Source organism: Crocuta crocuta, unplaced genomic scaffold (assembly GCF_008692635.1).
Source record: "Crocuta crocuta isolate KB4526 unplaced genomic scaffold, BGI_CrCroc_1.0 scaffold1012, whole genome shotgun sequence".
Lineage (NCBI taxonomy): Eukaryota > Metazoa > Chordata > Mammalia > Carnivora > Hyaenidae > Crocuta > Crocuta crocuta.
This window is the reverse complement of record NW_027530844.1, coordinates 397,390-411,576: the sequence shown is the minus strand read 5'-3', so window position 1 is coordinate 411,576 and position 14,187 is coordinate 397,390. Positions and strand designations below refer to the sequence as shown.

Genomic DNA, 14,187 nt, shown 5'->3' with positions numbered 1-14,187 from the left:
CACTCCTGGAGATTCTGTTTCAGTGGGTCTAGAGTGGAAGGCAAATCTGTTTGTGTTTTTGTTCCCTCAATTTTCTCCATGTTATTTATATCACACCATCTAATGTTTGCTTATTCTAAGGCTGTTTATGTTAGACTGTTGCATTCTATGTATTCCTATCAGCTGCCCTTTTAGAATATAATAGAGTTTAAATAAGTAAACTAAACAAAAAAATAAGACCTACATTGACTGCAATATATTTTTTGCAGTATTACTTAGCATGTGAGTACTGTGTATGTGTCTGTGTCTGAGAGAGAGAGAGGAGGGAGGGAGAGAGAGAGAGAGAGAGAGAGAGAGAGGAGAAGAAAAGAAAAGGAAAGAAAAGAAAAAAGAAAAAGAAGAGAGGAAGGAATGGAAAAACAGTGCCAAAGATTCAATGATACAGAGATAGGCCACGAAAGAGAGACACAGGGAAAGAGAGACAGAAAAAGAGTGAAATAAACAGATAGGAGACAGAGAAAAGGAAAGAAAGAAACAGAGATATAAGTAGAGAAACATAAAGAGATAAAGAGACTGAGAATGACAAAGACACAGAGAAAGAAAGTGTAAGAGAGACAAATAGAGTAACAAAGACAGAGAAACACACATGTACATAGACAAAGACAGATGTACAGGCTGAGAGACAAGGAGACAGAGAGCTAAGACAGAGAAAGGGACAGAGAGGCAGAGACAGGTGCAGAGAAACAAAAATAGAATGTAAGAGATGAAATGAAATGCTCATGATCCATTAATTTAAAAGTAACTTGGTTTTTCTTCTGTCACCTATATGTCTTACCTTCCTGTTTTTCGGGAAGCTGTTTCAAAGAACCTGGTCCTGGAAGCCACCCTGAAAACAGAAGCCAATCAAGTCCCATGAATTTCTCTGGAATACATATGAGAACCAATAGACAATGAGCAACACAAAAAAATATAAATCAGGTGTGCCACCAATTGAAGGGTCTGCCTTAGTTTGCAAAGGACCTGGATCTGAGCAGAAACCCATGTATCAAAATGTGAAATGACTCAAAGACCATAAGCAATCCCAAGGCTATGCCTTAAGACCTTTGCGTTCCCTTGGTTCAGAATGGTCTAAGTATGCTGTTTGTTCAGGCTATTCTTGTGAGAAATAAGTGAAACGAGTCCTTGGTTTCAAAGAATAAATTTCTGACATTTTTATAAATACACTTAGCTACTTAATTAACATGGTAGAGGCTTTCTTTTTCTTATTTCCCTTTTTAACAATTATAGAAAACAAGAGACATGAGAAAAAGGAATAGCAGGAGCCACTCTATGCCTGGTTCCCTGGATTCTAGTACCACATCAGGAAAAACTGCTAGAAATCAGCTCAGTTCCTACCTTGCAAGAGTTTATCTGGAGAATCTGAGACATTTTGGAAGATTTTTAAAAATCATACCCTTGATTTAAAAAAAAAAGCCTAAAGGCACAAGTACAATAAATAAATCTGTTCATTAAATTACTTTAAAAACCAGTAGCAATAACAAGAAAATACAAAAAATTTTCCAGAGCAAAGGGAGCATGAAAACAGAAGGTAATCTTATTACTCTACAGAGATCAGAGCAGTTTTAGTGAAATCTCAGCCTTGGGTGATGAATGAAACACTCCAAACAGGACTTGTCTGTGACATTTCCCTAGACTGTGAAGTGAATGATGCCCTGGGGTTGTGCACTATACACCTTTCACAACCATAATGGTGATCCTGAAAGAAGTCCTGGTGGACTAACATGAGCCTTAAGTCAAGGATGAAGAAGAGCTCTACTTACACAGATGATGGGATTTCCCCTGCATTGCTAACCACAATATCTGGCTTTGGTTCTGGCTTTTGGGGAGTAGCTGCCCGGCATGGAGGATCTGGAGGCCTCACTGGAGGACGGACAATGGTTGGCTTTTCTCCTGGAGGCCGCACTTTGCTGAAACTGTCAGAGTCTCCTGAAAGAGGACACCGCCAAGAACTTGAGTGGTTAGCGAAATGGAACACTATTCATGAACAGGCACCCAATACTGGAGTTATCTTGGCTACCTCCCTTGTCCCACACTTATTTTTGGTCACTGACTGCATTTGTTTTCCTTTCTTTCTATCGGGGTTTTCTTTTTTTCATTTTTGGTAATTCTTCCAGTAGCTTAATTATTAAGAAAGTCGATGTTTGAAACCCAGCTCTAAAACTACTATTTGTGTGACTTAGGGTATGTTATATCAATTTGCTAATTCTTAGTTTCCTCATATATATAATGAAGACCAATAAGACTTTAACTTACAGAGATTAAAAAAAATTAATTAGGTACTGGGGTGCCTGGGTGGCTCAGTCGGTTAAGCATCTGACTTTTGATTTTGTCTCAGGTTATGATCTCACAGTTCAGCTCTGCACTGACAGATTGGGATTCTCTCTCTGCCTGTCTTCCACCTATGTGCATGTGTTCCCTCTCTCTCTTTCTCTCTCTCTCTCTCTCTGTCTCTTTCTCTTTCAAAAAAAATAAATTTTAAAATTTTAATTTGGGACTAATATATTTAGTACAGGCCTGGCACATAGTAGGTACTTAGTCAATGTTTTATAATGAATTTGTTAGTTTTGTAATTGCCAAAACTCAGGCCTTTTTTACTNTAATCCTATCTACATAGCCATAAAGAATTCTGGAAAATGTGGATGAAATGCAAAATCATACACAAGACATAGTTCATACTTATTGATCCAGTTGATCCATTTTGGGGAATAGGCCCAAGGGAATTAACCCCTCCCCCAAATAGGAAAAACAATTGGAACAAAAGCATTGCTCCTTAACAGCAAATACACTTGGACCCAGCACAAAGAATAAGCAAACCAATTTTTATAAGCACTTAACCAATAAATATTACACATGAACTGAGTAGTATCTGGGGCAGGTCAAAAATATATGCATTTAAAGTAATAAGTAATGGGGCACATGGATGGCTCAGTTGGTTAAGCATCCGATTTTTGCTTTCAACTCAGGTCATGATCTCATGGCTTGTGAGTTAGAGATCCATGTTGGGCTCTATACTGACAGGGCAGAGCCTGCTTGGGATTCTCTTTCTCCCTCCCTCTCTCTGTCTTTCCCTCCCTTTATCTCTCTCAAAAATAAATAAACTTTAAAAAGTAATTTTAAAAAATTAAAATATTAAGTGAAAAAAACACACAAAAAAGTACTTATGGCCTGCAGAACACCATAGGGAAATAGACGTATGTGCAACTAAGGGTGTTAGCATGGAGTAGCTAAGACGGCGGTAGAACAGGAGGACTCTAGGCACATCTCATACCTCAAACACAGCTAGATAACTGTCAAATCATTCTAAATACCACATAAATCAACTTGAAGACTGACAGAACAAATTCCACAACGAAAGGGAGAGAAGAATACATGGTTTGTGAGAAAAAAAAATTGATGGCAGGTGCTGCAGAGGGGAAGGAGCTGTGGTCATGAAGAAAGGCAAGAGAGAGAGAAGCACTTAGGGGAATGTACAAGAACATTTCTCCAAAGCCACTGGCTGATTTTCATGAGTTCTTACATCCATAGGGGGTTAAATGTCACTGTACTTGGCTATGATAGAGCCCTGAGTGTACTTCCCTACTCCTGGAGAGATGGCAGGCAAACAACCAAGGGGCATATGGAATGGAAATAGTTATCTGCAGGATGCTTGGGGCACACAGGGGGAGATTATTCCCTCTTCCTAGAGTACCTCCATAAGAGGCAGAGTTTATGAAGACGTCTCTCTGGGGACAAAAGAGTTGATTATCAACATTTCCCTCATCTGTCGCGTAGTACAAACACAGAACCAACTACAGAGGGCACCTTGTCCCTACACTGGCTGCCTAATTTGCTTAAACCAGGTCCTACACACCTGTGCTCCGGCACAACTGACTTTCTCAGTCAAACTTGCCTCAATACGAGTGTGGTAGGCCCTTCACCAAGAAGGCCAGTGCAGACCCCTGTCCACACCATGTGCCTAAAGCCTGGAGTTGTAAAGTCAGCAAGCTTGGCTGGGATAGAACCAAGAGGGCATTGCACTGCTTCTGGAGTCTGATACTGTGGAAAGAGCTATCTGAAAAACACCTGGGACATAACGGGGACATGCTCTTCTCAGAGTGCTTCCCTAAGAGGCAGTGTGCATGGAGGCACCTCTCCAAGGGCAAGGGAGATAGCTGGTGCCATTTCTCCCCATTCACACCCCTCAGCATAAACACAGAGCCACCTGCAATAAGCACCATAGCACCAACACTAGCTTCCTAGCCTGCTTGCACCAGGTCCCACACCCCTGCACTCTGGAGGTGCTGCCCTTCTGGGTCAAGCTTATATCAATCACAGCATGGTGGGCTCCTTCCCTTAGAGAACCAGCAGAAACCCCTGTCCACACCACATCTCCTGACCAGAGAGTTCTGCAGGGCTTCATTTCCAGTGGAAGTAGCATCAGGTCTCATTTCACAAGCAGACCAGAGCACACCTAGTTAACCTCACCACGTTCAGACTAGGGGCCAAACACTGCCCAATGTAGGCAAGGAGAATGTCTGCAGAGGATTGGCCCGAAGGAGGGAGCACCTGAAACACAACAGAAAACATGCAGCACACGCCAGAGACACTCCCTGAAGCTCCAGGCCATGGATAGTATATGACCTCTTGTTCCCAAAGCCGTTACTCTCAGGAGAATAAAACATGACTGAATTGTCTAACACAGAGAAGAAGATAGAGACTTAGAAAAAAAATGTTAAGATGGAGGGATTATCCCAAGTGAAACAACAAGATAAGGTCACAGCCACTGATCCAAGTGAAACAGATATAAGTAACATGCCTGATAAAGACTTTAAAGCAACAATCATAAGGATACTTGGTGAGCTTGAGAAAAAAAAAATAGGAGACTTCGGGGATACCTTTACCACAGAGATAAAACAGTTAAAAAGTAATCAGCCAGAAATAAAAAATTCAACAACTAACATTGAAAACACACTTGTGCAATAAACACAAAGCTGGAAGAAGCAGAGAAAAGAATAAGTGATACAAAGAACAAAATAATGGAAGATAATGAAGCTGAACAAAAGAGAGAAAGAAGATTTATGGAACACAAGAATAAACTTAAGGAACTCAGTGACTCCATCAAATGTAATGACATATACATTATAAGAATCCTAGAAGAAGAAGAGAGAAGGGGGCAGAAAGTGTATTTGAGGAAATCACAGCTTAAAACTTTCCCTAATCTAGGAAAGGAAACAGACATCCAGACCCAGGAGGTACAGAGAACTCTCATCAGAATAAACAAAAGCAGGCCAACGCCAAGATACATATTGTAATTAAATTTGCAAAATACAGTGATTAAAAAAAATCTTAAAAGTAGCAAGAGAAAAGAAATCCCTAACTTTCAAGGGAAGACCCATAAGACTAGCTGAAGATTTCTGAATAGAAACTTGGCAAGCCAGAAAGGAGTGGCATGATTCATTCAAACTGCTGAATGGGAACAACATGCAGCCATGAATACTTTATCCAGCAAGGCTATCATTCACAATAGAAGGAAAATTAAAGAGTTCCTCAGACAAACAAAATCTAAAGGAGTTTGTGACCACTAAACCAGCACTGCAAGAACTATTAAAGGGAACTCTTTAAGGGGAAAGTAAAGACCAAAAGTGACAAAGACAAGAAAGGAACAGAGAATATCTTCAGAAACAACAAAACAAATAATGAAATCACACTAAATACATATCTATCAATAATTACTCTGAATGTAAATGAACCAAACACGCCAAGAAAAGGACAGAAGGTGTTAGAATGAGTTTAAAAAAACCAAGACCCATCTAAATGCTCCCTACAAGAGCCTCATTTTATTTTATTTTTATAAAAAATTTAATACTTTATTGTCAAGTTGGTTTACATATAACACCCAGTGCTAATCCCAAAAAGTATCCTAACCCATGCCCATCACCTTCCTTGCCCTCTCCCCCACCCTCATCAGTCCTCAGTTTGTTCTCAACATTCAAGAGTCTCTCATGATTTTTCTCCCTCCCTCTCCCCCAGTATTTTCCCCCTTCTTCTCACCCATGGTCCTCCGTTACCAAAAGACACCTGAGATTGAAAGTGAGGGGATGGAGTAACTTTTATCATGCAAATGGATGTCAAAAGAAAACTGGAGTAGCCATACTTATATTGGACAAACTAGATGTTAAACCAAAGACTGAAGAAAGGCACTATATTATAATAAAGGGGACAATCCAACAAGATCTAACAATTGTAAATATTTATGACTCCAACATGAAACACCCAGATATATAAAACAACAACAAAAAAGGAACTCATTGATAACAATACAATAATAGTAGAGGACTTTAACACCCATAGTTACATAAATGGACATATCATCTAAGCAGATAATCAACAACGAAACAATGGCTTTGAGAGACATTTTGGATCAGATGGATTTAACAGATATACTCAAAATATTCCATTCTTAAACAGCAGAATGCATATTCTTTTCAAGTGCACATGGGACATTCTGCAGGTGACAGATCAGGCCTCACCAAGTACAAAAAGATTGAGATCATGCCATGCATATTTTCTGAACATAACACTAGGAAACTTGAAGTCAACTATAGGAAAAATATTGGAAAGACCACAAATACATGAGTGTTAAACAACATACTACTAAACAATGAATGGGTCAATCAGGAAATAAGAGAAGAAATAAAAAATGCATGGAAACAAATGAAAATGAAAACACAGTGGCCCCAAACCTTTCAGATGCAGCAAAAGCAGTCCTAAGAAGGAAAGACATATCAATACAGGTCCACCTCAAGAGGCAAGAAAAATCTCAAATATACAGCTTAACTTTACACCTAAAGGAGCTAGAAAAAGAACAACAAATGAAGCCTATAGCCAGCAGACGGGAGGCAATAATAAGGACTAAAACAGAATTAATGATACAAAGTCAAAGAAACCCAATAGAACATATCAATGAAAGCAGGAGCTGGTTCTTTAAAAAATTTAATAAAACAAAAACCTCGAGCCAGACTTACCAAAAAAGAAAGGACCCAAATAAATAAAATCACAACTGGAAGAGAAGAAATAACAAACAGCACCACAGAAATACAATTAGAATATCATGAAAAGCTATATATGTCAACAAATTAGACAACCTGTAAAAAAAAATGGATAAATTCCTAGAAACACATAAACTATGAAAACTGAAACAGGAAAAAAAACCCCAGAAAACTTGAATAGAGTGATAAACCAGCAAAGAAACTGAATCATTAATTAAAAACTCTCCCAAAAAATAAAAGTCCAGGGCCAGATGGCTTCACAGGTAAATTCTACCAAATATTTAATGAGGAGTTAATATCTATTCTTCTCAAACTATTCAAAAAAATAGAAAAGGAAGGTAAACTTCCAAATTCATTTGATGAGGCTAGCATCATTCTGATACCAAAACCAGATAAAGACTGCACCAAAAAAGAAAAGTACAGGCCAGTATCTCTGATGAACATGGAGGCAGAAATTCTCAATAAAATGCTAGCAAACTGAATCAAACAGTACATTTACCACAATCTAGTAGGATTTATTCCTAGGCTACAAGGGTGTTTCAATATCTGCCAATCAATCTATGTGATATATCATATTAATAAAAGAGAGTATAAGAATCATATAATCCTTTCATTGATGGAGAAAATGCATTTGACAAAGTACAGTGTTCATTCATGATAACTATCTTTAACAAAGTAGGGTTAGAGGAATCATACTTCAACATAATAAAGACCATATATGAAAAGCCTATAGCTAATATCATCCTCAATGGGGAAGAACTGAGAACTTTTCCTCTAAGGTCAGGAAGAAGACAGTGATGTCCAATCTCACCACTGTTATTTAACACAGTACAGCAAGTCCTAGCCACAGCAATCAGACTATAAAAAGAAGTTAAAAGCATCCAAGTTAACAAGGAGGAAGTAAAATGGTCATTACTTGCAGATGACATGATACTCTATATAGAAAACTTGAAAGACTCCACCAAAATATTGCAAGAACTTATACACAAATTCAGGAAAGACACAGGATATAAAATCAATGTACATTTCTGTTACATTTTTTGTACATTACATTACAATGTACAAAATCTGTTACATTTCTATACACCAATAATGAAGCAGCTAAAAGAGAAACTAAGAGAACAATCCCAATTGTAATTGCAAAACAATAAGACACCTAGGAATAAACCTAACCAAAGAGGTAAAATAGCATAATCCCAAAACTATAAAACACTTATCAAAGAAATTGAAGATGACACAAAGAAATGGAAAAACATTCCATGCTCATGGATTGGAAGAACAAATATTGTTAAAATGTCTATTTTGCACAAGGCATCAAGACATTTAATGCAATCTCCATCAAAATACCATCAGCATTTTTAACAGAGCTAGAACAAACAACCCTAAAATTTGTGTGGAACCACAAAACACCCTGAATAGCCAAGCAAACCTTGAAAAAGAAAAATAGACTGGAGGCACCACAATTCCAGACTTCAAGTTATATTACAAAGCTGTAGTTATGAAGACATTATTGTACTGGCACAAAAATACACACATGGATCAACAGAACAGAATAGAAAACCCAGAAATCAACCTACAACTATATGGTAAATTAAACTTTGATATAGCAAGAGAGAATATCCAATGGAAAAAAGACAGTCTCTTAAACAATGGTGATGGGAAAAGTGAACAGCAACATGCAAAAGAGTGAAATTGATCTTCTTTCTTACACTATACACAAAAATAAATTCAAAATGGATTAAGACCTAAATGTGAGATAGGAAACCATTAAAATCCTAGAGAAGAACACAGGCAGTAACCCCTTTGACATCAACCATAGCAACCTCTTACTAGATATGTCTCCTGAGACAAGGGAGACAAAAGAAAAATGAGCTATTGGGATTTCATCAAAATAAAAAGCTTCTGCACAGCAAAAGAATCAATCAACAAAACTAAAAGGCAATCAGTAGATATTTGCAAATGATGTATCTTATTAAAGGTTAGTATCCCAAATATATAAAGAACTTCTAAAACTCAACACTCCAAAACCCAAATAATCGAGTTAAAAATGGAAAGAAGACATGAATACACATTTTTCTAAAGAAGACATCCATATGGTCAACAAACACGTGAAAAGATGTTCAACTTCACTTATCATCATGGAAAGACAAATCAAAACCATGATGAGATACCACCTTATGCCTGTCAGAATGGCTAAAATTAATGGCACAGGAAACAACAGATGTTGGTGAGAATGTAGAAAGGGGAACACTTTTGCCCTGTTGGTGGGAATGCAAACTGGTGCAGCCACTTTGGAGAACAGTATGGAGGCTTCTTAAAAAGTTATAAATAGAATGACCTGATTATCCAGCAATTGCACCCTTAGTTATTTACCCAAAGTAGACAAAAATGTTAATTTTAAGGGATACATTCACCTGATATTTATAGCAGCATAAGAAAAATGGCCAAATTATGGAAAAAGCCCAAATGTCCATAGCCTGATGGACATAGCCTGATATATATATCTCAGTAAACAAAATGAAATAGTAATAAAATCTCCCCCAAAAAACAAGAGTTCGGGCCAGATGGCTTTCCAGGGGAATTCTACCAAACATTAAAAGAAGAGTTAACACCTATTCTTTTGAAGCTCTTCCAAAAAACAGAAATGGAAGGAAAATGTCCAAACTCATTCTATGAAGCCAGGATTACCTTGATTCCAAAACCAGACAAAGACCCAATAAAAAAGGAGAACTACAGACCAATTTCCCTGATGAGCATGGATACAAAAATTCTCAACAAGATACCAGCCACCCGGATTCAACAATACATTAAAAGAAACTCACCACAACCAAGTGGAATTTATACCTGGGATGCAGAGCTGGTTCCATATCCACAAAACAATCAATGTGATTCATCACATCAATAAACAAAAGGAAAAGAACCTGTGGTTCTTCTGAGATCCTCTCAGTAGATGCAGAGAAAGCATTTGACAAAATACAGCATCCTTTCTTGATAAAAACCCTCAAGAAAGTAGGGATAGAAGGATCATACCTCAAATCATAAAAGCCATATATGAAATACTTACCACTAATATCATTCACAATAGGGAAAAACAGAGCTTTTCCCCTAAGGTCAGGAAAACGACAGGGTTGTCCACTCTCACTACTGTTATTCAACATAGTATTGGAAGTCTTAGCTTCAGCAATCAGGCAAAAAAAAAAAAAAAAAAAGAATAAATGGCATCCAAATCAGCCAGGTGGAAGTCAAACTTTCACCCTTCACAGATGACATGATACTCTATATACAAAACCCAAAAGATTCCACCAAATAACAAAGTCGCAGGATATAAAATCAATGCACAGAAATCAGTTGCATTCCTATACACCAATAATGGAGCAACAGAAAGAGAAATCAAGGAATCGATCCCATTTACAATTTCACCAAAAGCAAAAAAATACCTAGGAATAAACCTAACCAGAGAGGTGAAAAACCTATAACTGAAAACTATAGAAAGCTTATGAAAGAAATGGAGGAAGACACACACAAAAAGGAAAAATATTCCATGCTCCTAGATAGGAACAACAAATATTGTTAAAATGCCAATACTACCCAAAGCAATCTACATATTCAATGCAATCCCTATCAAAATAACACCAACATTCAAAACAGAGCTAGAACAAATAATCCTAAAATTTGTATGGAACCACAAAAGACCCCAAATGGCCAAAGCAATCTTGAAAAAGAAAACCAAAAGTTGGAGGTATCATAATCACGGACTTCAAGATGTATTACAAAGCTGTAATCATCAAGAAAGTATGGTACTGGCACAAAAACAGACACTCAGATCAATGGAATAGTATAGAGAACCCACAAATGGACCCACAAACACATTGCCAACTAATCTTTGACAAAGCAGGAAAGAATACCCAATGGAATAAAAACAGTCTCTTCAGCAAATGGTGCTGGGAAAACTGGACAGTGACATGCAGAAAAATGGTCCTTCACCACTTTCTTACACCTTACACAAAAAGAAACTCAAAATGGATGAAAGACCTAAACATAAGACAGAAAGCCATCAAAATCCTTGAGGAGAAAGCAGGCAAAAACCTCTCTGACCTTGGCCACAGCAACTTCTTACTCAACAGGTCTCCGGAGGCAAGGGAAACAAAAGCAAAAATGAACTACTGGGACCTCATCAAAATAAAAATCTTCTGCAAAGCAAAGGAAACAATCAGCAAAACTAAAAGGCAACAGATAGAATGGGAGAAGATATTAGCAAATGACATATCAGAGAAAGGGTTAGGATCCAAAATCTATAAAGAACTTACCAAACTCAACACCCAAAAAACAAATAATCCAGTGAAGAAATTGGCATAAGATATGAATAGACACTTCTCTAAGAACACATTCAGATGGCTGACAAACACATGAAAAAATCCTCAACATCACTCATCATCAGGGAAATACAAATCAAAACCACAATGAGATACCGCCTCACACCTGTCAGAATGGTAACATTAACAACTCAGGCAAAAACAGATGTTGGTGAGGATGCAGAGAAAGAGAATCTCTTTTGGTAGGAATGCAAACTGTTGCAGCCACTCTGGAAAACAATATAGAGGTTCCTCAAAAAATTAAAAATTGAACTACCCTATGACCCAGTAATTGCACTCCTAGGTATTATCCAAGTGATACAGGTGTGCTGTTTCGAAGGGGCACATGCACCCCATTGTTTATAGCAGTGCTATCGACAATAGCCAAAGTATGGAAAGAGGCCAAATGTCCATTAACGGATGAATGGATAAAGATGTGGTATACATACATACATACATACATATACACACAATGGAGTATTACTCAGCAACCAAAAAGAATGAAATCTTGCCATTTGCAACTATGTGGATGGAACTAGAGGGTATTATCGTAAGCAAAATCAGTCAGTCAGAGAAAGACAAATATCATATGACTTCACTCATATGAGGAATTTAAGATAAAAAACAGATGAACATAATTAAAGGGAAGCAAAAATAATATAAAAACAGGAAGGGGGACAAAACATAAAAGATTCTTAAATATAGAGAACAAACAGAGGGTTCCTGGAGGGGTTGTGGGAAGAGGGGTGGGCTAAATGGGTAAGGGGCATTAAGGAATCTACTCTTGAAATCATCATTGCACTATATGCTAACTAACATGGATGTAAATTCAAAAATAAATAAATTAATGAATTAAACCTTTAAGGCAAATATAAAATATTAACTTTAATCTACATAATATTGTTATAAGCTTTACCCTAAGTATTTTAACAGTTTTTCTTCTTATAGTTCTTTCCCGTGGCTACAAAATGTACAGGACAAAGTTCAAATTCCTTAATATAAATTCAAGGCCCTCTATGAGGTAGTCCCTTCAAGCTCTACTCTAGTCAAACTGGTCTACTCACTGCCCTATCAATGCAAGCCCTTGAGTCTTACTTCTGTATGAGACAGTGTGGTATAGTGGAAACTACAAAAAGTCCGGAGTTGGGTAGACTTGATTTTGAGACCTTGTTCTGCTACTTCCGAGCTATGGACTCTGGAGAGTTATTTCACCTCTTTGACCATCGATGTCTTCACCTGGGAAGTGAGTCTAATAATCTCTTCTCAGCAGATGACTTTAAGGATTAAATTAGATAGTCTGTTAAGAGAGCCTAGCATATAGTACGGATAAGTGTTAGACTCTGTTTAGCTTCTGCCTGATACATGCCCCAGTTCACATGTCTTATCTGTATCATAACCATCCCTCAAAACTCAGCTCAAATCTCACCCCTCTGAACACTTCAGATGGCATAGAAGATTTCCATTCATGTAAACTCTCATGAAGTGCTTATATAGTGCCTTGTGGTTCTTTTTAAATTCCTCCAGCTAGCCATTCTGGCGAGGGGGACAGAAATTAAAAGAGTTAATGATAATACAGTGTGATTGGTGTTCTAATTGAGGAATTATTTGTATACAACACAGAAATTCTGTCTCCCCATAGACTACATCTTACATTTCTGAACATGCTTGAACTGTAGGCTAGGTACACAGATTTTCAGCTAAAATTATGACCAAAATTATCATAATAATATGATTTTTCTAACACACTTATGCCATTCAAAGCACTCTTCCAGATAATTATTTGATGTTCACAATAAGCTTGGGAAGGAAGATGTGATGGGTATTATCTTCTCCATTTTATAGAGAATAAAACTGAGGTTCAGAAAGGTGAACTAATTCACCCCCAGTCACATGGTTAGGTAAGTAATAGAGTGAGAATTGAAATCCCCATCTCTTGCTTCTGTACCCACTATTTTTCTTAGTGCCTGTTGTTTATTATTATTAGGCACATAAAAATTATACATGGCAAAAATAATGGTAATGGTAATAAAATAACTGGTAAAAATTTTAGCAATCTTTTATTGAATACCTGCTCCATTCTAGATAATGAGATCCTATACTTAGTACTTTATGCATATATTCTCATGTAACACTGGTCATAACCTTCCAAGTTAGAAAGTATTATCCCTATTATACAGTTGAGAAAACAGAGACTGACAGATGAGACATAACCTCATAGGTAATTGGCAATAGATTCAAGTACATGTGATTTCTGAAGTCAATGTAGTGTCCAGTACCAGTGGTTTTCAATCCTGGCTACACATTGGTAACATTAAAATCAAACAGTACCTGGGGTCCATCCCCAGACATTCTGGTTTAATTGACTGTTGTAGGACTTGGNTGAGAGACAAGAGAGACAATACACATGCTTGGGTGAGGGTAGCGAGAGAGAGAGAGAGAGAGAGACAGAAAGAGAGAGACAGAGAGGCAGAGAGAGAGACAGAGAGACAGAGAGAGAGAATCTTAAGCAGGTTCCACACTCAGTGCAGAGTCTGATGCAGGTCCAATCTCATGACTGTGAGATCATGACCTGAGCCAAAATCAGGAATCGGTCGCTTGACCAACTGAGCCATTCAGGTGTCCCAGGTATGGGTATTTTTCTTTTATTTATTTTTTATTAAAATATAATTTACTGTCAAATTATCTTCCATTCAATACCCAGTGCTCATCCCATCAAGTGCCCTCCTCAATGCCCATCACCCACTTTCCCCTCTCCCCCAACCTTCATT

The 14,187-nt window shown here is 37.6% G+C and overlaps 1 protein-coding gene across 1 annotated transcript in view; it reads right to left on the bottom strand.

Annotated features, from left to right (window-relative positions):
• OPHN1 (oligophrenin 1) overlaps positions 1-14,187 on the bottom strand; it is a 404,963-nt gene that overhangs the window by 14,602 nt on the left and 376,174 nt on the right. Inside the window, 2 exon segments of the mRNA XM_077769252.1 lie at positions 815-865; positions 1,800-1,965. Of these exon segments, the coding sequence (XP_077625378.1) occupies positions 815-865; positions 1,800-1,965 (217 nt within the window).